Source organism: Panthera pardus, unplaced genomic scaffold, assembly GCF_024362965.1.
Source record: "Panthera pardus isolate Hobbes unplaced genomic scaffold, ASM2436296v1 HiC_scaffold_24, whole genome shotgun sequence".
In the NCBI taxonomy this organism is placed as follows: domain Eukaryota; kingdom Metazoa; phylum Chordata; class Mammalia; order Carnivora; family Felidae; genus Panthera; species Panthera pardus.
This window is the reverse complement of record NW_026526810.1, coordinates 114,404,985-114,430,669: the sequence shown is the minus strand read 5'-3', so window position 1 is coordinate 114,430,669 and position 25,685 is coordinate 114,404,985. Positions and strand designations below refer to the sequence as shown.

Here is a 25,685-nt window from a genome sequence, read left to right as displayed (position 1 = left end):
GGTGGGGGAGAAGAGAGAGGAAACAAACCAAAAGAGACTCTTAATGATAGAGAACAAACTGAGGGTTGATGGAGGGAGGTGGGTGGGGAATGGATAGGTGATGGGTATTAAGGAGGGCACTTGTTTTGATGAGCACTGGGGTGTTGCATGTTAAGTGATGAACCACTGAATTCTATTTCTGAAGCCAATATTGCACTGTATGTTAACTAACTAGAATTTAAATAAAAATTTGAAATAAATAAGTGAAGAAACAAAAACACAAAAAACTCAGAACTAAAAATGAAAGTTAATAAAATATAATTTTAAAAAACCAGAAGTGAAACCTATATTAGCATTAGTAGGGAAGGACCTTAAAACCAGTTGTAACTGCATTTCATTTGTCCAAAGCTAAGCAGACACAAAAACAATATTTAAAAAAAAAAATAGAGTGAGATCCAAATGAAAATTCTAGAGATAAAACTGTAATGTGTGATGTACAAAATGTGTGGATGAGATTAATTGTAGATTAGACATGGTAGAAAAAAACATTAGTAATCCTGAAGACCTAGCAGTAGAAACTATTCAAAACAAAATACACAGGGGTGCCTGGGTGGCTCAATCATTTAAGCATGCAACTCTTGATTATGGCTTAGGTCATGATCTCATAGTTCATAAGATCAAGCCCCACGTCAGGCTCTGCACTGACACCATGGAGCCTGCTTGGGATTCTCTCTTTCCCTCACTCTCTGCCCCTCCTCCACTCATGAGAGGAAGAGAGAATCCCAAGCAGGCTCCATGCTGTCAGTGCAGAGCCCGACGTGGGGCTTGATCTCATGAACCATGAGATCATGACCTGAGCCAAAATCAAAAGTCAGACACTTAGCCAACTGAGCTGCTCAAGTGCCCCTGAAAAACAAAATTATAAAAAAAACACACACACACACAAAGAAAAAAGAATTTTTTTTTAAATGGAGAGAACATCATTGATCTATCAGACAAATTCAAGCAGCCCAGTAAACACGTGGTTGGGAGTCTCCAAAGGAGAGGATATAGGAGAGGGTAGGAAAAAAAATACATGAAGAAATAATGGCCGAAACTTTTTCAAATTTGATTTTCTAAAAAAACTATAAACCAACAGATCAAAGAATCTCAAAAAGCTCCAAACATAAGAAACATGAAGGAAACCACCTAATGGAATTGTTCAAAATCAGTGACAAAGAGAACACTCTTAGAAGTATCCAGAGAAAAAGACACATTATGGACAGAGGAACAAACATAAGAATGACAGCAGATTTCTCTCTGGCAACAATACAAGCAAAAGCCAGTAGAGCAACATTTCTGAAAGCAGTGAAAGAGGGGCGCCTAGGTGGCTCAGTCAGTTAAGCGTCTGACTTCAGCTCAGGTCATGATCCCACAGTCCATGAGTTGGAGCTCCATGTCGGGCTCTGTGCTGACAGCTCAGAGCCTGGAGCCTGCTTCAGATTCCGTGTTTCCCTCTCTCTCTGCCCCTTCCCCTCATGCTCTCTCTCTCTCTCAAAAATAAACATTAAAAATAATAATAAAAATTTGAAAGCAGTGAAAGAAAACCCAGAATTCTATACCCACCAAAAACAAAGATAATATTAAAACTCTCTCAGGAATATATAAAAGCTCAGAGAATTCATCTTCCTGTACAGCAAAAAATGTTAAATAAATTCCTTCAGGTAAAAGGAAAATGATACAGGAGAGAAATACGGATCTATGGAGGAAAAGAGGCTAGAAATAGTAACTTCATTGGTAAATATACAAGAATCTTTTCTTATACTCTAACTCTTTAAAAGATAAGCAATTGCTTAAACAAAAATAATAAAGTAATGTGGAGTTTACAACATATGTAAAAGCATAATGTATTACATCAATAGCAAAAGGCTAGGAAGAAAAAATGATAGTATACTATTATAAGATTTTTATACTCTATGATGTGGTATAATATCACTTGAATGCAGAATGTGAAGAATTAAAAATGTATGCTGTAGGGGTGCCTGGGTGGCCCAGTCAGTTGAGCGTCCGACTTTGGCTCAGGTCACAAACTTGCATTCATGAGTTCGAGCCCCACGTCAGGCTCTGTGCTGACAGCTCAGAGCCTAGAGCCTGGAGCCTGCTTTGGATTCTGTGTCTTCCTCTCTCTCTGCCACTTCTCCACTCACACTGTCTCTCTCTCTCTCTCTCTCAAAAATAAACAAACATTAAAAAACATTTTAATTAAAAAAATGCACATTTTTAATTAAAAAATGTATGATGTAAACTGATACAATCACTAAAATAATTTAAAAAAAGCAATAAAGGAAATAAAATAGAACCATAAAAAATATCCAATCTAAAAGGCAGGGAAAACAAGAAATAAAGAGCAAATAGGACAAATAGAGAACAAGATGAAAGACGTAAATCTAACCATACCAATAATCCACTAAATATTAATGGTTTAAACACCCCAGTTTAAAAGCCAGAGATTGTCAATTTGGATAAAAAAAGAAAGACTTGAGTATATGTTGCCTATAAGAAATGCTCTTTAAATATAAAAATACCAATAGGTTAAATGTATAAGGATGGGGAAAGATATATCATGCCAACACTAATTAAAATAAAGCTGGAATGCCTATGTTTATATCAGACAAGAAAATTTCTATCCAAGATGGTGTCACAGTCGAATTCTACCAAACATTTAAGCAGGAAATATTACCATTTCACTCAAACTCTTCCAGCAAGTTGAAGACAGAATACTTCCCAACTCATTCTATGAGACCAGCATTGCCCCAATATCAAAACCAGACATTAAATACAAGGGGGGTGGGAAGAAGCTACAGACCAATGTTAATTGTGAACACAGATGTAAAAATTCTTTTTAAAAAATTAGCTAATCAAATCCAATAATTTAATAAAAGGCTCTGTTCTCATTACATCCTATCAAGTGGTGCACAATTTTGATTTGTCTCCCTACAGGCAATGTTAATTTTCATCACTTCTTTAAGATAGTTATCCACCTGGCTTCCTCACTTAAAGCTACTTATTTTTATAAGTAGCATGTGAGGAAGCACTACCAAATTTTAGAAATAACCAGTTCTTTACAAATTCTCAATTTATTCATCTTGTTTGTTTTTGTGCACTTGGACTCACGAATGTCTGCTTTTTTCAATAGATCACAATCCGTTATTATCATTGTTTAACAGCCTCCCTGAGGTATTCTGACCCATAATAAACTACACATGTACAATCTCATATTTTTTGATATATGTATACATTCATGAAACTATCATCATAATCAAGCTGGTAAGCATATCCATCACTCCCCAGTGTCCTTTGGTCAAGCCCCATCCCTCTATATACTTTCCATCTCCAGACAACCACCACTCTGCTTTCTTTCAGTAGTCAAGAATTTTCTTGAGTTTTATATAAATGAAATCATACAGCATATACTTTTTTTTTGGTCTAGACTTTTTCACTCAACATAATTTTTTGAGATCTATTTTGTTGCTGCATGTTATCAACAATTTATTGTTGATTTTTCTTACTGAGTAGTATTCTACTGTATGAATGTACCAAACTTCTTTATTCGTTCGTGTGCTGATGCACATTTGGGTTGTTTGCAGTTTAGGAGTACCAACAAAGCTGCTATGAACATTCATGTACAAATCTCTGCTCAGACATATGCTTTCATTTCTCATTAAATGAGAAATGTAATGGTCAAATTGTGTGACACGTATATGTTTAACTTTTTAAGAAATTAAACTGTTTTCTAAAGTGGTTGTGCCATTTTACATTCCCACCAGTGTGGAAGAGCTTCTCAACATCCCCCAACGCTCGGTGTAAGAAGTCTTTCTCATTTTGGTCATTCTCATACACGTGTAATGATATTCCATTATGGTTTAAATTTGTGTTTCCCTAAGACTCATGTGTTAAGCATCTTTTCATGTGCTTATTTGCCATCTCTACATCTTCTCTGGTCAAATGTCTGTCCAAATCTCGTCTGTTTTTTAATTGGGTTATTTATTGTTGTTGTTGTTTTTTTTTTTTTTATAACTGAGTTACAGAGTTCTTCATATATTCCACACATAAGTACTTTATCAGATATACGATTTGCATATGCTTTCTCCCAGTCTGTAGCTTGTCTCTCCTTTCTCTTAACAACATCTTCCAAAAAGAAGTCATTTTTCATTTTGATAAAGTAAAATTCACCACTTTTTCCTTTACGGATCATACTTTTGGCGTTGTACACCTAAGAAATCTTTGCCTATCCCAAACTACAGCCATTTTCTATGCTTTCTCCTAGAATTTTTATAGTTTCAGGTTTTTACATTTGGGTATGTGACCTATGTGGAATCAGTTTTCGTATGTAGTAGGAGGTATGGATCAAAGTTCAATTCTGCATCAGAATATCTAATAGTTCTAGCACTTTTGTTGGAAAAAAATCTTTCTAAACTGAATTGCCTTTGCACCATTGTGAAAAATTAGTTGTTCATATATGTGTGGGTCTATTTTTGGACTCTCTAGTCTGTTCCATAGATCAGTTTGTCTGTCTTTACACCAATACCACACTGTCTTGATTACTATAGGTTTATAGTAAGTCTCGAAATCAAACAGTATTCACCCTCTAACTTTGTTCTTCTTCAGTGTTATTTTTCAGCACTGATTCCAAAACCCTCTGCATTCCCATATGAACTTTAGAATCAGCTTGTCAATTTATACACAAAAGCCTGATAGGATTTTGACTGGGATTCCCATGAATCTATAGATTTATTTGGGGAGAATGGACATCTTAGCAATATTGAGTCTCCCTACCCATGAATATAATACACCCCTCTCCATTTATTAGGTCTTTTTAAAATTTTCTCTCAGCAATGTTTTGATTCATATATATCACTTTAGAAATTTGTCCTAAGAAATTAATCTAAGACATGGAAAACAGTCCATGTACAAAGATGTTCAGCACAGTGTTAGTTATAATGGAAAAACATATGTAGACGCATCCTGAAAGTGGGAAAAAGGAAAAGCTAAGTAAATCAGGTAACAGTCACATAGTGAGTTAAACTGCTTTTAAATGGACTACAGGACAACATGGAAAATACTAAGGATAACAAGTTAAGTGAGAAAAACAGTTCATCATATTGATAGGATACTGTGGATGTAACAGAACAGTATTAGAAGGTATATAAAAATCATGATGAGTTTGATTTGGTGAAATTATAGGTAATTGCTTCTTGAATCTCTAAATTTGTTAACATAATTATTGATTTAATAATTGCTTTTCTATTTTTAAATTAAGAAATAATTCACATACCATAAAAGTCACCATTTTAAACTATATAGTACAATGTTGCTTTGCTATATCCAGTAAGTTGTACAACTGTCACCTCTACCTAATTCTAGAACATTGTTTTATGTTTATAAACCAATTATATTTTTTTAGTCCCACTTCATGTATATGTGAAGTCCTGAGTCTTTGCAATGAAAAAATTTCTGTCTTCAATCAGTCTATCGTACTCATTAATAGATGATAAACGTTGTGAACATCCAAGTATGTACAAGTATCTTATCATCTAATGTTTTACTAACATCTAATAATGTATATTAAAATGAGGAACAAATTTAAGGTGCCAAATGACCTGTCAGCATAATGGAAGCACAAATAGGTCCTTGATTTATAATTTTCACATATTCTTCTCCATAATCATTCTTTCTGTTTGAATTACTGACTCACTCTACCAGCATAGAATATAAGCTGCTAAAAAACAAAATCTTGTTCACCACACACTCCGTACTACGGGTCCTCAGTAGTAAATGCACAGTCCTTTACAGTGCATGAAACCTTTCACACACATTACCTCACCTGATCCAGGTAAGAGCCCTTGAAGGGGGTGGGGGAGCATACTATCGTTCTCCCCATTGCACAGATGAGGGAACTGAGGCTCAAAACAGTTAGGGGGTTTGCCCGGATTACTGAGCCAGTAAGTAGTATATCCAGGGTTTGAGTCACTGTTGTACAATTCCAAAACCTGTCTCCTACTAAATTCTGCTGCCCCCCCAAACACACTGTTAAATATTCCTCATGGATTAGAAGGAAACTCCAGGCAGCCAGTGCCTGCTATGGGCCCTCAGCATTGCCCTCCCTATGTGCTCACAATCCCCCAACTCCCACCCCTTGCTGAGCCTCAGCTATTTCCCACAGCCAGGCCACATGGCCACCACAGGGCTTGATCATGTCTGGGCTCCCAGGAGCTGTTCCAGTAAGCCAGCTACAACACTAAGACCAGGAACAAATTCACAAAGTCACGGAGGCCTGGAAAGCATCAGTCATACAGAAATCAGAGAACTATTGAGTGAAGGAAGTGAGCAAGGCCCAAGAAGCATAAGTTCTCAGTGCAGCAACTGGACAAGGCCACTGGCTTGTGCAGCCCAAGGAGGCAGGCCCAGGAAGGGGCAGGACACTGGCCACATTGGGAAAGGAGGACAACCTTCACTGATAACCCTCCAAAAGTCTCCAGGGCCTTTGGTATGAAATTCAAACTCCTACCTGGGCCAACCAGGCCCAGCACGATGCAGCCCAGACGCCTGCCAGCTTCATCTCTTGCCCTCCCCTCATCAGCTATCCCCCCAACCCAGCGCACCATACTCTCCCCCCCCCCCCCGCCCCCGCCTTTGCACAGGACACTCCACAATCTCACCATGCCTCACTTCTTTACACCTGTCAAAACCGTCTTCGGCCTGGACCCAGGCCTCTCTCCCCACCCCTCCTTTCCTCCCAGTCCCAGCCTGGCCCCTTCCACTCTCTTCCCCGCCAGCTGCCAGCCCCTCGTTCTTACAGATGCAGCTACCGCCTCCCCCATCACAGAACTAACAGCAGAGCCCAGAGTTCCAGCCCCAGTGTGGCTCAGCCTTCCATTCGTCTGTGCCTCCCTGGGACAAAGCCGGGCTCAGCCCATGCTGCACCTCTGTGGCTATGATCATAGGCTCTGCTCTAGATGACAAACAGCAGGGAGGCAACCGCACACATGGCCAGGTTGCAACCAGACCAGGCTGGGCCCAAGGTGAGAGGCCCAGGGCAACAGAGCTTCCAAATGTGAGGGATGATGCTGGAGCCATCTTCCAAGGAGGGCAGCCTCCTTCCCATAGTCCTCATCCCTTTCTCAGGGAGCAGACAGATCCCAAGAAGGCCTCCTTGAGGGTCTGAAGCAGAGGTTTTATTCTCTGCAACCAGGCAAGACTGAACCCAGTGATGATTCACTCAACAGAAGCCACACGCCCATCACCACACAGCACCCAGGCAGCCCTCCCCACCGCTGCCATTCCCTAAAAACTCTCCAAGGGGGCTCTGGACACCGCTGCCATCAGGAAATGCCACTCTACCAGGAGGCAAGGTCAAATAATGCCAGGGGCAGACCATTCATCCTGCAGGAGTCACCCCTGGCCAGACTCCCAGGACGATCTTGGACTCCTCCAACTCCCCAGGCCTCCCTGTCAAGGCCACCCAAAGGGAACCACTACCAACAGCCTGCGCGGCTACAGTAAGGCATGGAAGTAACCACAGCACAGCTTTCGGGTCTGGGCTCTGACTGGGCCCTGCCATCTAAGCCCATAGGAGAAATGGGTGTGAGGGACAGGGCTGGCACCAGCTGGGCACTGACACCCAGTCTGCAGACTAGGAACACACTGGCATAAGGGAGCAGGGACCGTCTGGGGGAGATGTTATAGCAATGTTCCGATCGGAGGAGAAACCAGGCAAAATGGTCACCAGGACCCCATTTGGCAGCTGGCCCTCGGAGAACCACAGCAGGCCTCCAGGGTTTCGTCACATGTCCAAAACCAAAATAAACTTCTGTGAAGTAGGACATCCAGAAGAGCAGGCATTGACAGACCTGGCACCATCTCACACCTGATTATTGGTACTGCGGGAATTTTCATCACCAAATTATAAATTCCAAGAGTACTGCAAACCCAGAAGATCGCAGAGCATTCAACAGGGAAGGACAAGAGCAGGTGTCTAAATTCTGCAGAGGGGGTGACTATCTAGCAAGAATCTAAAAGGACAATAAAATAAAACTTAATGTTTAGATTAAGTTACTAATATTCATTTACTATTTACTAGGTGTTAGGTTCTCATCTAAACACTTTATATGTGTGTTATCTTATTTCACTCCATAACCACCCCATAAGGTAGGCACAATTATTATCACCTATTTTACAGATGAAGCAGCAATGGCTCAAAGAAGTTACATCGCCCAGCCAAGGGCACATAGCTAACTGGTGGCAGAGCTGGGATCTGAACCCAGGTAGTGTGACTTTAAGACCGCAACGCTCCCTAGCAACAGTGAAACGCTTGTTAGAATACCTAGCTCAATCAGAAGAAAAGGTTCCAAACCAGAACTCAAGAACCCTGGATTCCGGACCAATTCTGCCTCTAACTTACCGCTCCTACTGTACAAGTCCTGAACAAATCCTCCCAGCTTTCTGGACCTCAGATGGCCTATTTGTAAAATGAGAGGTTGGACAGAAGCAGCAATAGCGTGGGTGGCATACATGTCTCCCCCCTATTACCATACCCACGGCTCACATCAGACATCAGCGACCAACCACAACACACGTTCACTGAGCCCACGTGAAGACATGCTCATTCTCTATGCTGCGGTCAGACAACCACTACCTACAACTGGAGTCGGCAAATGAAATGCATTTGCCTTCCCAGAGCTAGATTGTTTCTAAGGTGTCTTCCGACTCTCAGAATTTACAAGTGTGTTACTGGGGTTCTAAAGGCAAAACTTTAATTCTAGTCCCACTGCAACCAGATCATCATTACACCTCAGTCTTCCATCTGCAAAATGGACATTATGTTACACATGGCCAGCTCTACTTCTTTCATCTTTAGGATAAACAACGCCCCAAGCCAATGCCTGATCTGTGTTATACAGACTGTATCTGCTCTCAACATGGTCCTGCCAGGCCCCTTTCCTCTGCTCCTGTAAGGGAACCCGATAAAGAGGAGATCCGAGGCCATGGCAGGATGACATGACAGGATGAAGGGATACAGGTTCCTTTGCATTAAGCACTGTGTTTCCAGAAAGTTCCAAATACACACTAGAGGTGATAATACCGGAAATTATCCGTTGTTGCCACCTTGGCAGGAGTTTCTTTACCTGTCCATTTTTCCAGCCTCGGCAACTGAGAGAACAGAGTTCTATGAAACGGGATATGTTCCAAATATAGGTTCTGTTTCAGAGAAGGCCATCCTAAAAAGAAAGTTGTAGGAGGGGGCATTTGGGGAGGGCAGCTGCTAGTGGCTGAGAAGGCTTCATGAATAAAACATGCATCACAGCTGCCAAGGATACTTGCATTTTAATAGAGAACAGAGTTTTAGGCCAAAGGAATTAATCTCTAATGGTAGAATTACAAGCATCAGCAATGATTTAGGGAGGTATTAAGCAAAGAAAGTTGTTCCAGCATCCCTGAAATCCCAACAAATGAACTGATGTGAGTGTGCAAGCCCTCAGCAAACAGTGAATGTGCTGCAAATTTAAGGGATTAATAATATTATTACTGGCAACTTGTGACTCTGCCTGCCAGTGAGCAAGCCTGCCACCACACAGACAAATCCAGATGCCCACAGGAGCCCAGGACATGCACTCTTTGGTCTGGAAAGCATCCATTTGGGAACCTAGTTGCCAGAAAAACTGAAGAGAACCCTTCTCTCCATCTGCCCCTTAATCACACACACTGAGAAGATGCATAATTAATTTGTTCTCAACAGTTGCTCTGTGGCTAGAAGAGCGAGGGCATTTCTGGAATGGCAATTACAGACAAGAAGAATAAATGTTAGGCCACAAGCAGAATAACATATCCAGCCAGCCTGCTTCCCCTCCCTTCTCCATCATCCCTGTTCAGGCCATGGGCTTGGGTCGTGGACAGGAGTCTTTTTCATTTTCTCACAGCCTTGAGATCTTGGGGGCTGGTAGCAAGGAAGAGAAAGCAAGATCCTCGATACAGGGAAGGAGGCCTCACTCTGACCTCAGAAAGAGGGAACACGTGCAAAGCACATATGTGACATCAAGGTCAGTGGTAGGAGCATTTGGGGGGACAACATAACACATATAGGAATTAGAAGAAATTAAAGAACTCTCACTAATTTCATGCATTGTGATAATGAGGGGAATACTTAGAAAACATCAGCTATTAGAGATACACGCTGAAATTACAGGTGAAATGGCATGATTTCTGCAATTTAAAATTCTTCAGCAGGAAAAAAATAAGTGAAAGAATTATAGCAACATATTTTAGATCTAGGTGCCAGGGTTCATCATATTTCCTACTTTTTAATTGCATTTGAATTTTCATACAGGAGGTTTTTTGTTTTTTTTTTTTTTTTAAGGTTCAAAGACAGATCCTAACTAGCCTGCTGTTCTTAACCCTTCCTTGTGGCCGAGAAACCCTATGTTCTTCCCAAGCCGGCCTCTCCCGCCTCATTTTGTACCACTCGTCCTGTGATTCACTCTACTCCATCCCATTGGCCTCCTTTCAGGGCCCTGAACAAGCCAAGCTCATTCCCATCTCAAGGCTTTTAGGCTGCAATCTTCTCAGAGGGCCAGCTTCATGGGCACGTGACCAGTGCAGCCACACTTGGAAGGCCTACCCTTGGGGGTGCCTGGGTGGCTCAGTCGGTTGAGCGTCCGGCTTCAGCTCAGGTCATGATCTCACAGTTTGTGAGTTCGAGCCCCGTGTCGGGCTCTGTGCAGACAGCTCGGAGCCTGGAGCCTGAAAATAGGCTTAACACACACCACAGAGGGAAAAAGTGATTACATCTGTGTGCCAGAATTGCAGAGAGCTTTTTACTCCGTATAAGATGTGCCTTTTCCACATTTGTTACCGTGAACATAAATTGCTTTTGTAGTCAGATTTTTAAAAATCAAATAAAACCCACAAAATAGGCTCTTCAGTGAGATTTGAAAACCCATTTATACTAAACTAAATAGCTCTGAAGGAATCCTGTCTCATCCTGGTCAGTCCCGCATTATCAGACCCTAGAGGCAGCCCAGCTCATGTCTAAGTCCTTGGAATAGAGGGGACAGTCCGGATCACGTCTATGTTTTAAGACGATTGCATTAGAAATTTTGTTTTCTAGCGAGAGTTAAATTGATGCAAGCACCAAGGGTCACCAAGCCTATTTAACCACCACGTCGTCCCAGGATGGGTCCCAAAGGGAATAGATTTCTTAGGATGGGACCTAGCAGCAATAAACCAGATTTGGAGCCTTAGGCAAGGCAGTTTCCTTACCGGTCAGTTGGTAATATTTACCTGACCTTCCCCAGGAGAAATGAGGTAATGAATGTAAGGGGCCCAACACATCAATAATTTAGGGCCCTCCTTCCTTTTTGTTCTCACCTTCCTGGAGCCTGTTTCGGATTCTGTGTCTCCCTCTCTCTCTGCTCCTTCTCCCGCTCGTGTTCTCTGCTCTCTCTGTCTCTCTCTCTCAAAAATAAACATTAAAAAAAATTAAAAAAAAAAAAAGGAAGGCCCACCCTTGGAAGGACCCCACACTCATGGTTTAATGTGGAAGACAAAATACTGCCTGCACCCCAACAAAGATGCCCACCACCTACTCGCTGAAACATGTGACCATATTACCTATGCGGCAAAGGGGAAGTAAAGTTGCAGATGAAGTTAAGGTTGCTGATAGCTGACCTTGAGCTAGAGAGATGACCTCAGATGATTAGGTGGTTCTTTCAAGTGGAAGAGGGAAGTGGAAAAAGAGAACCAGAGAGCCGGCAGCAGGAGAAGGACTTGGCCGGATGTTGCCAGCTTTGAAGATGGAGAATGGGGGCCATGAGCCAAGGAATGCAGGCAAGAAAAACAAGTGAGTTCTCCCCAAGAGACTCCAGAAGGAACACGGCCCTGCTGACGCATTCATTTTAGTCCAGAGAGAAGCTTTTCAGACTTCTGACCTCCAGAACCGTAAAGGAATAAAGTAGTATTTTATGCCACTAAGTTTGTGGTAGTTTGTTATAGCAGCAGTAGGAAACCAATACAGTAGCTGGCTTGAAATTCTTCATTTTATCTTTGAATTTGTGTTTTGCAAATGAAGCCAGATGGGACAAAGCAGCAGGCCCCAGGGGGATTCAGCTCCCGCACACAGTCCCACCTCCCCAGCGAGTTCTTGGCTGACCACACCCCACCCCAGCCCCGTGCCCTGGTTGCACACAGTCTCCCCACCACACAGCCAAGCTGCTTCTCCACTCACAGTGGCAATCATGTCACACTGGTGGAGAAGACCTGCATTCTGCCACTATCCTCCGTCCCCGCTGGGGGCTTGAGTGTAAGTTTAGGCAGGGTAGACTCACGCACACGGCACACAGTATCCCTCCCCAATTTAGACCAGCTTCACCAGGGCAAGTTCAACAGGAGACTCAGCAGGGATCCCTCACCCAGCCCCAACCCAGACCCTGAGCACATCCCAGCACTGAGGCAGCAATCTCTTGGGGGCTGCCCATTCATGGTGTGTTGGGGCTGCAGGGCCACGGAAAGGGGAGACTAACTTCCCCACCCCAGCCGGAAACCCAAAGCCCCATTTTGCACTAAGCCCTATAAATGAGGCAGCCCGTCCTGCCTCTTCCGGCAACAATGCTCTCTCTGCTCTTCACCTGCTGCTCTTCCATCACTTTCCCGTGTCAAATGGAAAACCTACACCAGAAACCCCTTCCCCAGCCCAGCTTTGGTCGCTTTTTATTCCATGACCACAGTTTATCTCTTTTTGGACATTCAGCAAGAGCCAACATTATCTTGTTTATTTAACTCACTGATGCACTAAAAAGAGCCCACTGTGTGCCAAGCACTGTTTTAAGTGCTGAAGATACAGCAGCAAGCAGAACAGACACCTGCCCTCCTGGAAAGGATGTTCTCATGAGTTCCACCGCTGTTAAATATCTCCTATCCCCTCAAGAATAGACCACCGTATACCTAGCACCTCGCACAGTGCCTGGCCCATAGCAGGTGTTCAATTAAAATTTGCTACATAATTGGCTGTGTGAACAGTGAGTGGCTTAGGTGCTCTGCACTGTGATCAGGCAGAGCCTGGAGACATCCCTCTTCGTCCTACAGAGTGTGGGGCATGGGATCTGAGGGTGAGGGAGGGGGCAGTACCCCAGCTTCCGAGACACGTTGCCTTAAATTAGCCTCACATATGTCGCACCATTATCAGTCAACAGTTTATTTGTATATTTAAGTGAAGTTATTCTGCTAATTGGACATATGTCTCACGGTTCTACAAGGAAAAGTCTATTAAAAAGTCTTGCTGTAACAGGCAAGAGCTTTGAGGGTAGTTTTTATTCAGGGACAGGAAGGGAGCTGAGTGGATTTTAATTTGGTAGAAAATAGCTGCTTGGGGCCAAGACAGTGAGAAGCGGGGAAATCAAGAACAGGCTCTTAGATTATTAGTGTGGTTAACAAGCGTCTCCATCAACCTTATAGCTGCAGACTGCCTTCCACCAACTTTATTAGTTATTTCACGGCCTTCCATCTACCCCTGCTATTCTAGCAATTCCCATTTTGGAGACGTGGACACTGAGGCAGGAGAAATGCATCCCACCCCTGCCAGTAGGAGTTAGGCCTCACAGCCCCTGTGGCCTAACCTCCTGAGTACATGAAGATGTGAGAATTTCGGAGTCAGGAATAAATAGCTCAAAGGGTTTCAGGAACAACAGTAGAGGGCTGAGGGGGTGGGAGAGAAGGCAAGGAAAGCACTGGTTTGTCAAGACTTGACAAATAGCCCAAACTCCCTTGCACAATAAGGAAACCCATGCCTTGGCTGCTGGTCTGGAGGAACCCTTGAAGCTCATCCAGTCCAGATCAGAGAGCCAGGAGTCACACAGTTATAAACACAGGCTTGGGAGCCACACTATTTGTGACTAAATCGAAGACCCTGTAGTGGGTCGAATGGTGGCACTCCAAAAGATATGCCTTTGTCCTAACCCCCTGGACTTGTGATTATGACCTTATTCAGAAAAAAGGACCTCTGTAGATGTAACTACAGAGAATCTCGAGATGAGATCTCTCTGGATTGCCCAGATAGGCCCTAAACCCCATGACAAGTGTCCTCATAAGCAAGAGAAGACAGAGGAAAAGACTGGAGTGATGCAGCCTTACAAGGCGTGTCTGAAGCCACCAGAAGGAATACGGCCCCACTAGCACCTTGATTTTGGACTTCTGGCTTCCAGAACCGTGAGAGAATAAATTTCTGTTGTCACTGGCCACCCAATTGGTGATAACTTGTTATGGCAATTACAGGAAGCTAATACACCTGCTTACTAGCCACAGACCCTTGGACAAATTACTTAATCTGTTTCTTCATCTGTAAAATGGAGATGATGACAATAGTATCTACCTCAGATTGTCGTGAAGTTAAAGGAGATAATATAGAAAGAACCCTTAGTGCAGTGCCTTTCCCACAGGATTCAATCGATGTAAACACTTGTTCTTAACATCAGAAGCCTGCCTGGGGAACTCATTAAAAATACAGCTTTCCAGGCCTCACCCCAGAATCACTGGAAACAAATCTTTAGAGTACAGAGTCTAGGAATCTGCACTTTATAAGGCTCCTTTATAAGACCCTCAGGGGTCTCTGCACTTTAAAAGACCCTCAGGGGTCTCTGATCGTGTGACAAGTTAGAAACCACCAGTGAGCTGTCACATTCCCACCTCCATAACAGACAGACAGAATCTCTTCTGTTTCTGGAAAGCTGCCCTTCCAGATACAGATTTCACAGCTGTCCCTGGTAACCCATTGCAGTACTAAATTACCTTTGCAGTAAGAAAGTCCTAGTTTATGGCATCTCTCATCACGTAGCATCATCCCACTCCCCAGCACTACCCCGTTCCCCAGCACTGTTCAGCACAAGTAGAAAACAGCTGGGTCGTAGTGGAATCACCCAATCCAGGGCAGGAAAGGCAATGGTGTGAGGTTTTCAGTGGGGAAAGCAATAAAGTAATGAGAAGCCCAGCACAGCTAGTCTGAGATGGAGTCTGAGATGGACAAGGGCAGTTTCTCCAGCTAAGGTTCCTCCAGCTCCTGCCCCATTTGATGTAGGCTAACGTTAACATAGCACTATCCCTGAGAAGCAGGGCACTCTGGCCTCCTCCACCCCCCCACAAGAACCAGGAAGCAGGGGCAAGTGGTGATCAGGTCTGTGGCAGGAAGAAGCCAGCCCTGTGTGCCCAGGCAGCCTGTGTAAGGCAAACGAGGAACTGGCTAATGCCATTAATTGCGCTGACCAGTACAGAGAGATGCCCAGCACATGGCAATGGCATCCCATCACCAGAAACACAAGGGCTTGTTTTATTTCATTTCAGCTGTGGCCTCTGGAAAGAGATCATGGTTTCTGAGCAGCAGCAAATACCATCCTATCAGGCAGCTTCAAGTCTGAATCAGCCTCAGGAGATAAATAGGGTGAGCTAAGACAAGAGAAGAGCTGGACAGAGTGGCGACACCCAGCAGGGGAAAGACCGAGGCAAGGATGGGTGCAAGCCAGAGTCTGGCCCAGCATCTGCTACAGATGCTGCAGCCTGCTTCTTCAAGGGGTGACCTGGCACCAGCGATAGCGTGCACAAAGACAGTATAAGCAGCAATTTCAGGTGGTACCCAGGGCACTTCTTATTTGCATATGCAGACCCCAAAAAAAGAGACAGCTAGTCTATCAAGCCTGTAATTTTCCTTAGAACAAAACTAAGTAAAGGAAAAAGTCAACAGGATGAAAAATATCATATAAATACATGAATAGTTGGTTACAAAGAAGTACATAGGAAGGCCAACCAATGAATTCAAAATAGTGCTTGCTTCTGCTTTTGTAGGAGGAAGGCTGGAATCAGGGTAGTACCCAGGAGGCTAAAATTGTATGGGTAAGGATTGTTTCTGAAATTATGCAGTGAGTATACGAGTGACCACTAAATTATTTTCTATACCTTTCCTTAGGTCTCATACATTTCACATGCTTTTAAAAATACAAGGGGTATGCAGGTCCATAGGTGGCTGATAAGTCTAGAGCAATCAAGAAGACAACTTGACATTTGCACGCCTTGTCTGAGAACTACAGAGAAGCCACCGCACAGCGAGTGCAACCTCCAGGGAGAACCCCGAGTCAAGCCACATTTCCCTCCAGGGTCCCCAAGGACAGAAGGAGACCTGCCACATCTCTCCCCAGACCATGCCTAGGTCCCAGTTCCTACTTCTGTGGAACTCTTCCCGAATCAGGGCCACTGCAGAAAGTTCTGCAGGTTTGCAATGCAGTACTCAGAAAGGTCTGGGTACACAGAAAGCTAAAAAGGAGGCACTGGCTGCCATTTCAGACTCTGGCTCCCTGTTCCACAGGCCTGGTCCTTAGATGACCCAAGCAGAGCAAATTAAATGCAGCTCATGCTCCTGCAAAAATTATCACAAACTCTGAGAAAGCCAGTCACCAAGACAGCAAGGATTCCATTTCTCTCCTCCTCTTCTGTATAGAAGACTTTCTGACAAATGTTCCAGGATGAGAAATGAAAGCAGCAAAAGGGGGTCTTAGGGACAGAATACATGAAAACTCACCAAAAGCTTCCACACCAGGTTTACCGTGCACACACAGAGGAACAGTGGCCAAGTAGATACCACTATACCAGAGGAGGCCTTCCTAGGTATGCACTCCACCCTCACCCCCCAAGATGGGTTAGGAGCCCCTCCCATGCAAGGCTCTTACCCTCCCCACCCCCCCAACTCCCTGGCTGGAAGTTAGCTGCTGTCAGGAGCCAAAGCTGGAATGAAGACAAATCGATCCTTCTGCAACTGGTGATTTCACCCCTGCTTCCCCCACTGGACTGTGAGCAACTGGAGGGCAGAGGTCAAGTCTTATTTCCCTTTACATCTTCTGAGGCTGAGCCTCATGCAAGCCCTGGCACAGAGCAGGCTCAGTTAAGGTTTGTTGAAACAGATGGCTGGAAGAACGGTGAAGACATGTCCTGGTTTGGCCAGGACAGTCCCCAGGTTTCAGAGAATATGCCTGAAGAGCCAGACACTGCTACAGTTCCCCCTGCTGGGCAAGAAGATCTTTAAAACACTTCTTGAGTCATCATACCTTCACTAAGCTGGTAGAACACTTATCCTCAAAACTGGCAGTTGTTCCATAGCTTACGAGTTGAAACCCTTTCCCAAAGCAAGGAGCTAGCATCTACGCATTCCTTTGGAGGGTCTATACCTCCCTCCACTAGGAAATGCAAATTCCAAATATTTGTTGAATTAACTCTTTGGTTGGTTGATTAAATACAAAAAGGAATTCCCGGGGCACCTGGGTGGCTCAGTCAGTTAAGCATCTGACTCTTGATTTCAGCTCAAGTCATGATCTCATGGTTTCGTGACTTCCAGCCCTGCATGGAGCTCTATGCTGATAGGGCAGAGCCTGCTTGGGACTCTCTCTCTCTCTCCCTCTGCTCTTCCCCTAATCACACTATCTCTCTCTCAAAAATAAATAAACTTAAAAAAAAAAAAAGGAATTCCCAGGAGGAGGTTCTATGGCCCTTCTTCCTCCTCCTCTGTGTTTCCAAACCCATCCCAGCAGGACCACAGCCTCAGGGCTCACACCAGGGGAATGGAGCCAGGGGAGAAGCAACTCAGCAGCAGCAGCTGGTTGGCAAGAGTGGCTGCACAGGCAACTTTGGTTACACTTTCTATCCAACTTGGTGCTTTCCCCCAGGTTGCAAATGGATAAACAGGGAGACAACCAGGTGTTAAAGTGCAAAGAACATGAGATCAGGCAAGATCTAGATGTCCAAGTCCAAGCCCAAGATCTGCCACAAAACTGCAGGGTCAGGGGAGGGGGGGCACTTAAAGAAATCCTATCACGCCTCTAGACCTTCAGTTCTGTCTGTACATCAGAGACCTGAGCTAACTCATGCTGAAAATATCTTTCTCAAGGTCAATGACATAATTATAAATAGAGTTATCCTCCCACCTAAGCCCCTTACTCCACTCCTCTCATCAGTATCCTTTTCCCCCAAAACACCCTACCACATGCCATGGTTCTAAAAGCTGACAACATATGATCCTTCCCTCTAAATGCAGATTTCAGTAATGTTGAAATTGTTATCCCACACCCAAGCCCAAAGCTGCCATGTCCCTAAACAAGGTCAGGTATAAATGTTAGCAGAATTTAATGGGCACAAAAGGTTCTTACAGCAACCTCTTATCTGCAGGTAAGTACTGCTGGTGAACCTCCTATCTCTAAGTTATATAGGAGCCCCACTAGGGGTGTACTGCTCTTGACCTCTCTTCTCCCTCTCACTCCCCGTGGGAGGACGAATCAGCAATCAGAATGGTGAGTTTGGGAAAGGAAACATCTCATGCTCAGTCCACCCCTTCCACTCCCCTCCCTTTTTGGGATCTGTACACACCCACAGGACACTGATACTCAGCCCTTCCCTGCCCTAAGAGGCAGGCTCCCATGTGAGAGGCTTGTCCTGCCACGAATGTGCCTGCGTGGCAAGTCTATCAAATTCAGGAGTGAGGGGCGCCTGGGTGGCTCGGTCGGTTGAGCGTCCGACTTCGGCTCAGGTCATGATCTCACAGTCCGTGAGTTCGAGCCCCGCGTCGGGCTCTGTGCTGACAGCTCAGAGCCTGGAGCCTGTTTCAGATTCTGTGTCTCCCTCTCTCTCTGCCCCTCCCCTGTTCATGCTCTGCCTCTCTCTGTCTCAAAAATAAATAAACGTTAAAAAAAAAATTTTTTTAATTCAGGAGTGAAAGTTCAACAAGCCTACTTGCTCACAGACCCAAGACACAGGCTCCAGCCCAGCATTTATCAGTAATAAAGCCAACATTTTGAGCTCTTCCTGGCAGAGACCTGCATCTCCTTGGTTTGGCTTCTCAGACAAAGAGGAAAAGAGTATTAATTGTTACCTCCTCCGGCCCAAGTCGTAAGTACTAGAACAATTAATATGACACACACACTGCTGACCTGAAGCATCTGATACAACAGAAGCCCAGTGACCTACTCAGAAACAAGAAATTGGATTCGGCTAAAAAAAAACTTCCCAGTCACAGCAGCAGCTGAGGTCCCTCCTACATTAGGACTCTGATTAACAAAGAAAGATGCACCACATGTGATCTCACTCTTTCCCTATACCTCCCTCTCTCTCCCCCTGGTCTCCCCCCACCCTCCGGCTCACATGCTTCTACTCATTGTCTATAGTGCAGAAGCACAAAAAAATATTCAGTGACTGATGACTTTAAGCATTCTTATTCCCTGAAGGCTTAAAATATTTTACCCAAGAACTTGCCATAGCTCCCTACTACATCTGGTATAAAACTTGGCCTCTCGTCCCTCTGTGACCTAGCTCTAATTCTCTTTGCCACTATGCCCCTTCACTCACCCATACCCTAGTCCCCAGTAACATCGAACTAATCTCTGTTTCTTATAGACAATCCCCAAAATTTTACCCATCAACCTCAGCCAAAATCACCTGTCCACAGTGTTACATGTTTTAACCCTACCCCCTTTCCAAACCCAGCTCAAATACTCGCTTAACTCATTCAATCTCACCTAGCTTGGGCCACTCTCTCTGCTCTGATATACCTCGGGAGTCTTAACTGTCTTAGGGTATATTAGGGTTGAACAAGTGTACATGAATATATTATAGATAATAAGAGGCAGGTTTCTCACTGTCAGAGAAGTTACACATAAGGAATGGGAGAAAGTTAAAATAAACTCTATGATGTTAGATTGAAATTGGAGATATCAGTATGAACTCATGGTTTTTTAATAGATGAGTGTGTGTATGCATGAGTAAGTACACATACATATATTTCCTAGCCCTGTCTTCTGGGAGGGCCTAGAAACAATGGCACTCTGGGAGCAAAACGCAGACCTAGCACCAACATCTTGGTTTCTAAATACCATTCTCCAAGAAAAGGAGCCAGGGCTCTTTGGAGAAGTGATTGATCCTGGGGCTGGGGCTGGGGCTGGGGCAAGGAAAATACAAGAGGAGTCTGGGGCTTAGAAAGATAGGCTAGTGCTCACTATTAACAATAGCCAAAGTAGGGAAAGAGCCCAAATGTCCATCGATGGATGAATGAATAAAGAAGATGTGGTAAATATATACAATGGAGTATTACTCGGCAATCAAAAAGAATGATATCTTGCCATTCGCAACAACGTGGATGGAACTAGAGGGTATTATGCTAAGTGAAATTAGAGAAAGACAAATATCATATGACTTCACTCATGAGGACTTTAAGACACAGAAAAGATGAACACAAGGCAAGAGAAGCAAAAATAATATAAAAACAGAGACAAGACATAAGAGACTCTTAAATATGGAGAACAAACAGAGGGTTACAGGAGGGTTGTGGAAGGGGGGATGGGGTAAATGGGTAAGGGACGATAAGGAAATCTACTCCTGAAATCATTGTTGCACTATATGCTAACTAACTTGGATGTAAATTAAAAAAAGAAAAAAAAGATAAGATAGTGCTCAGTAAAGAATTGAGACATACAAAAGGACACAGGAATCAACCTGAAAGAGCTCCTAATGACCAAAATTAGAATAATTGGAACAATGAACTGATGATTGCTTTGGATTGGTACCTGTAGAATAAAATAAATATCCATGAGTTCACAGTGACAAAAATAATTAAACAACTGAAGGAGAAGGGATGGTTCACAAAAGAATGCCAATTAACAAATGGAGAAATAAGGAAAATAGGAAATCATTAATTTGTTCATCAAAACGATAAGGAGTCGCTGAGGCAACCCTTGTGCACTTTGATCTCCTCTCTGGCTAGATTAAATAATCCACAGTATTTAATTAAATAAAGCTTCTCACCTCTTACAAATTTAGCTGAGGCAAAGGTCACGGCCCCCACTTTACAGACAGGGAAGTACAGGTGCTTGGTGGCAGATCATGAACCTAAGAACCTGGCTCCAGGGCCAAAATGGCTCAAATACTACTCTGCACAATGCAAACCTCTCCTCACCCTATTTAGACCTTGGAATTTCTATTTCATTTCTTTCTTTGAATTACCAGACCTTTTGTGATCAAAACCTTAACTGTGTTTCAAGATCCAGCATGCTTCTTATGCGGTGCCTGGGTGGCTCAGTCAGTTAAGCACCTGACTTTAGCTCAGGTCATGATCTCATGGTTCATGAGTTCAAGCCCCGCATCAAGCTCTCTGCCCACTTTGGATCCTATGTCCTCTTCTCACTCTGCTCCTCCCTTGCTTGCACTCTCTCTCTCTGTTTCTCTCAAAATAAATGAATAAACTTTAAAAAAAAAATCCAGCATGCTTCTCCAAGAATCCCCAATGTATCAGGATTCATTTGATTGTAAGTAACAGAAAACTGATCTCAAACAATCTGGAGCAAAAAAAAAGAATTTTCTGGCACATATAACTAGAAAGTCTATTTCAGGCTCAGCAAGATCTAGGGACTCAAATGACTACTTCTCTCCACAATACTGACTCCATTCACAGACAGGTTTTCCCCTCATGGTGGCAAAATGGCTTCCAGCAGCTCGAGTCAACATCCTATACCCACAGCTAATACAGCAGAAAAGGCAGTGTCCTGTGGGGGATACCCCCAAAAGTCCTGGACCTGATGTTCACTGACCAATACTGGTTCAAGTGCCCGTCCTTGAACCAATCTCTAGGACCAGAGGAATGGACTCTATGGATGACCTAAGTCAAGTGCCCCCTCTTGGAGCTGAGGATGGGGTGAGCCTCACTCAAACCTCATGGTGACTACATGAAATATGAGTGGGTCCCCAAAAGAAGTTTTGGATGCTACTTCCCAAAACAAGAATAGCTCTTGAACTGAAAATTTAATGTATGTCTACCACACCCCAACCCCTTGGTCAGAATCAACGCAGTCCCGCCTCCTCCAGTCCAGTCTGGACATCCATACCAGCTGTGACTTCTTTCTGCCTTGTGGACATACTGGTTCACACCTGTCATCTCTGTTTATAAGCATCCTGGACACCGAGAGTCTGGTTCTCCAAAGCCCTGGGGCTTTGCCACACCCCCTCAGCTGCCCAGCAAAGTGCCACTGAGTCCCTAAAAAACACTACTTCACTTTGACTCCTACCCCCTCCTGATGTGAAGCTGAGTCACTGAGATACCAGCCAGATGAGCGCCAACCTTGAAAGTGCTTCTCTAAGTCACTGTCTCTTGGCTCTAGCATACTCCGGGACCTGGGGACACTGGCTTGACAGGTGAGATAATTATGTTTTACCCTTCACTCATTCTTTTATCAGTCACGAAGACAAGAACAGATAAGTGTTCCAATGGAAGAACACACTCCTGCAGTATTTACTCGTGCTCTTTAGTGCCAGCCAGCTCCCCTTCCCAGGCACAACTCCCAGGGACCAGTCTGCACCCCTGTTATCGGTGCCAACTACCACATGCTGCCCTCTTGTCAAATATCACACTGCACCTTCCTTCCTGCAACCCCCAAAGTCGTCAGCTTCTCCAGGAGCTGCGGCACCACGGTCTTTCAGATGACTTACACGTGAGGGCAACTGTCTGCACATCACCCATCCCCTGTTCCTCTGCAGAGCACTTGCCCCTGTGTCTCGGCCTGGCCTCTGTGCAGAATGTCACTCTGGGGGCCCCAAGGCCCGGAGCACTGGTTAGATGGAGAAAGAGGGGCCGGGAAAAGCAGAAGTTTGGCATTAAGTCCCAGAAATGGAGGGCTTTGAGATTTTCCAATACAAACTAACATTTCGTTCATTCATTTGTTCAACAAACCTTTATTCAGGACCTACCGTGTCTGAGGTACTGCTGTAGGTGCTACAGACATGGAGATACACAGACAGACCAAGTCTCTGTCCTCATGGGAGAACATCTCCCAGTAGACATTGGACTTACTTTTGAAACCTGCTGTACATTTACATTTCACAATGCACCCTCTCAGATATCTATATAATCTGCAATATGTGGCATAGCCAACTGCGGTCTACAGAAAGGAAAATGGCAGCTCCAAAGGCTAAATGACCATCCCAAAGACAGAGCACAAACTCAGGTCTTCCGAATACAAACCTAGCACCCTTTCTAGGTCCTCTCCCAAGGAAGGAGCTAGCAGGGTGCAGCCTGAAACAGATATTAAGTCAACTCAGTCCTAGGCATCATCTCTAGAAGTAGAAAATATGGAAAAGATGAGCCAACCCCTGGCCTAAAAGAATCTATATTCTAAAGTGAGAGACATGTAACCAATTATCATCTTTCGTAGGAATAAAGGCGACAGAATGATTAAATTCAAACAGGAAGATATCTCTGGAAGGATACACAGGACAAGATGATCATCACTCCCAGGCAGGAAAACTAGCTATGTGAAGAACAGCAGGAGGAGGATCATTTTCTATGTTCAAATGTTTCTATGTTCAAACTTGGAATCGCATGCCAGGTGAATCTAGTTCCCATTAAACAACACTTTGAGGACGCAATCAGCCAAATCCTGAATATGCAAAATTCTACAGGACAAATGGTCTGCTTTCTTCAATAAGCAAATAACTCAAAAAAGGAGGGGGAGGAGGAAAGAGAGATATTATAGATTGGAGAAGATTTTGGTTGCTGTTTCCTAATGCAATATATGCCACTTCATTTGGATCCAGATTGCAATGAACCAACTTTAAAAAAAAAAACAAAACATTCTGGGGACCAGGGATATTTGAGTATACTCTAGATATTAGAAATTATTAAGGACAGGGGCTCCTGGGTGGCTCAGTCGTTAAGCGCCAACTTTGGCTCAGGTAATGATCATGTAGTTCGTGAGTTCAAGCCCAGCGTCGGGCTCTGTGCTGACACAGCCTAGAACTGCTTCAGATTCTGTGTCTCCCTCTCTCTCTCTGCCCCTCCTCCACTGACATTCTGTCTCTCTCTCTCTCAAAAAATAAACATTAAAAAAATTTTTTAATTAAAAAAAGAAATTAAGGACATATTATTAATTTTGTTAATTAGGAGTATGGTATCATAGTTTTTTTAAGGTACTTATCTATTAGAGATACAAAGTGAAGTAGTTACAGATGAAATAATATAATGCCTAAGATTTGCTTTTAAATATTTGAGCAAAGGGGCTCCTGGATGGCTGAGTCGTTAAGCATCCTACTTTGGCTCAGGTCATGATGTCACAGTTCAGGAGTTCGAGACCCACATCAGACTCTGTGCTGACAGCTCAGACCCTGGAGTCTGCTTCAAATTCTGTGTCTCCCTCTCTCTCTGGCCCTCCTCCACTCATTCTCTGTCTCTCTCTCACAAATAAATATTTTTAAAAATTTAAATATTTCAGCAAAAATAAATGAATGAATAGAGAGTAGATGACACAAGATTGGCAAAATGTTGATAATGTCTGAAGTTGGATGATAGTTCCATAGGGTTCATTATACTATTCTCTCTACTCTTGTTAATGGTTGGAATTTGTATAATGAAAAGTTTAAATAAAAACTTTAAAATTAATTACCCCATCCACCAGGAATGATTGAGAAGGAAAAGTGTCACGGAGGAGAGGTATTTGAGCTGAGACCAGAAGGATGACTAGAGATTTTCTAAGGGGCCAAGGGCATTGCAGGCTGAGCAAAGACATACAGATCTATCACAAACCTCTCTCTGGAGGAACCAAAAGTATCTACACTTGACCCCAAACTCAACTCACATCCAAAAAAATGCCCTCTTGTGTGATGCCCCAACTCATCTCATTGTAGCATCAAAATCAACTGACTGTTCCAAGTGAGGAGACAGGGAGTGGGGTCAACAGCTCCACTCAGAGGCCTAACAGGAAGCCCCAGTGTAGCCTTGAGAGGACAGGAAAGCAATTAACCTCTTTCAACTGGGTTTTGCCTGACAAAGCACTTCAGAAGCCAACTGAGTTATCTCAGGAACAGAGCCTTCATCCCTCCTGAGTCATCCCAGACACCTTGTGCTCCCCAGAAACATACACCAGCCTCCCCAACAGTGCCTTGTAGATTAATAACCTCAGTATCACAGGATCCAGCTTGATGTCAGCCTGGTAGCCTGGCCCATCAGCACAAAAACACCTCCAATGAGGAAAGATCCTCTGCTCCTTGCCTCCAAGCCTCCAGCCTCGATCCTCGCACAGCCCCTGCCCCCCTTCAGCTCCACACAGAAAGCTCGCTGGCTTGGCAGGTACTTCACGACTTACCACCCAGTCTTGGCCTGGCTCAGCTGGGCCCGTGGTTCCTTACCTTGGATAGAAGCTGCAAGTACTCCTCTGAACCATAGGGGACACTCCTCAAGGAGGTGAGATAGTCATAACTGATGACAGCTGTCTGTGAACCAAGGAAAAGAGAGCCTTAGCACCTGGACATTCAATATTGCTCATCCACCCGGTCCCGCAGCTGCCGGCCCCTGACAGAGGCAGTGTGTCTAGAGAAGTAGACAACCCCTCCGCTGCGATGCTCTGCCCCCAGATCTTAGCCTGGCCGGCTTCCTCCTGTCAGTCTGCACAAATGCCACCTCTGCAGAGAGCCCTAATCGAAGGCTGCCCCACCCACCAGGAACTCTCAATTATTCATCATAACAAAATTATCCTATCCGAAATTACCTCACTCATTTGTTTCCTGGTAGGTGGACTATCTCCTCTTTGCTAGAATTTCAGCTCTATAAACACAGAGGCTTGTCCTTCCTGCTCATCACTGCATCCCCAGCCCCTTTTTACAGTGCCAGATAC

The 25,685-nt window shown here is 44.1% G+C and overlaps 1 protein-coding gene across 5 annotated transcripts in view; it reads right to left on the bottom strand.

The window, feature by feature from the left end:
• The window catches only part of ADCK1 (aarF domain containing kinase 1), a 150,245-nt gene that overhangs the window by 80,447 nt on the left and 44,113 nt on the right, over positions 1–25,685 (bottom strand). For all 5 annotated transcript variants that reach the window (XM_053889657.1, XM_019427332.2, XM_053889660.1 and 2 more), the window contains exon 3: positions 25,201–25,284. In XM_053889657.1, the coding sequence (XP_053745632.1) occupies positions 25,201–25,284 (84 nt within the window). The remainder of the gene's footprint in view (positions 1–25,200; positions 25,285–25,685) is intronic.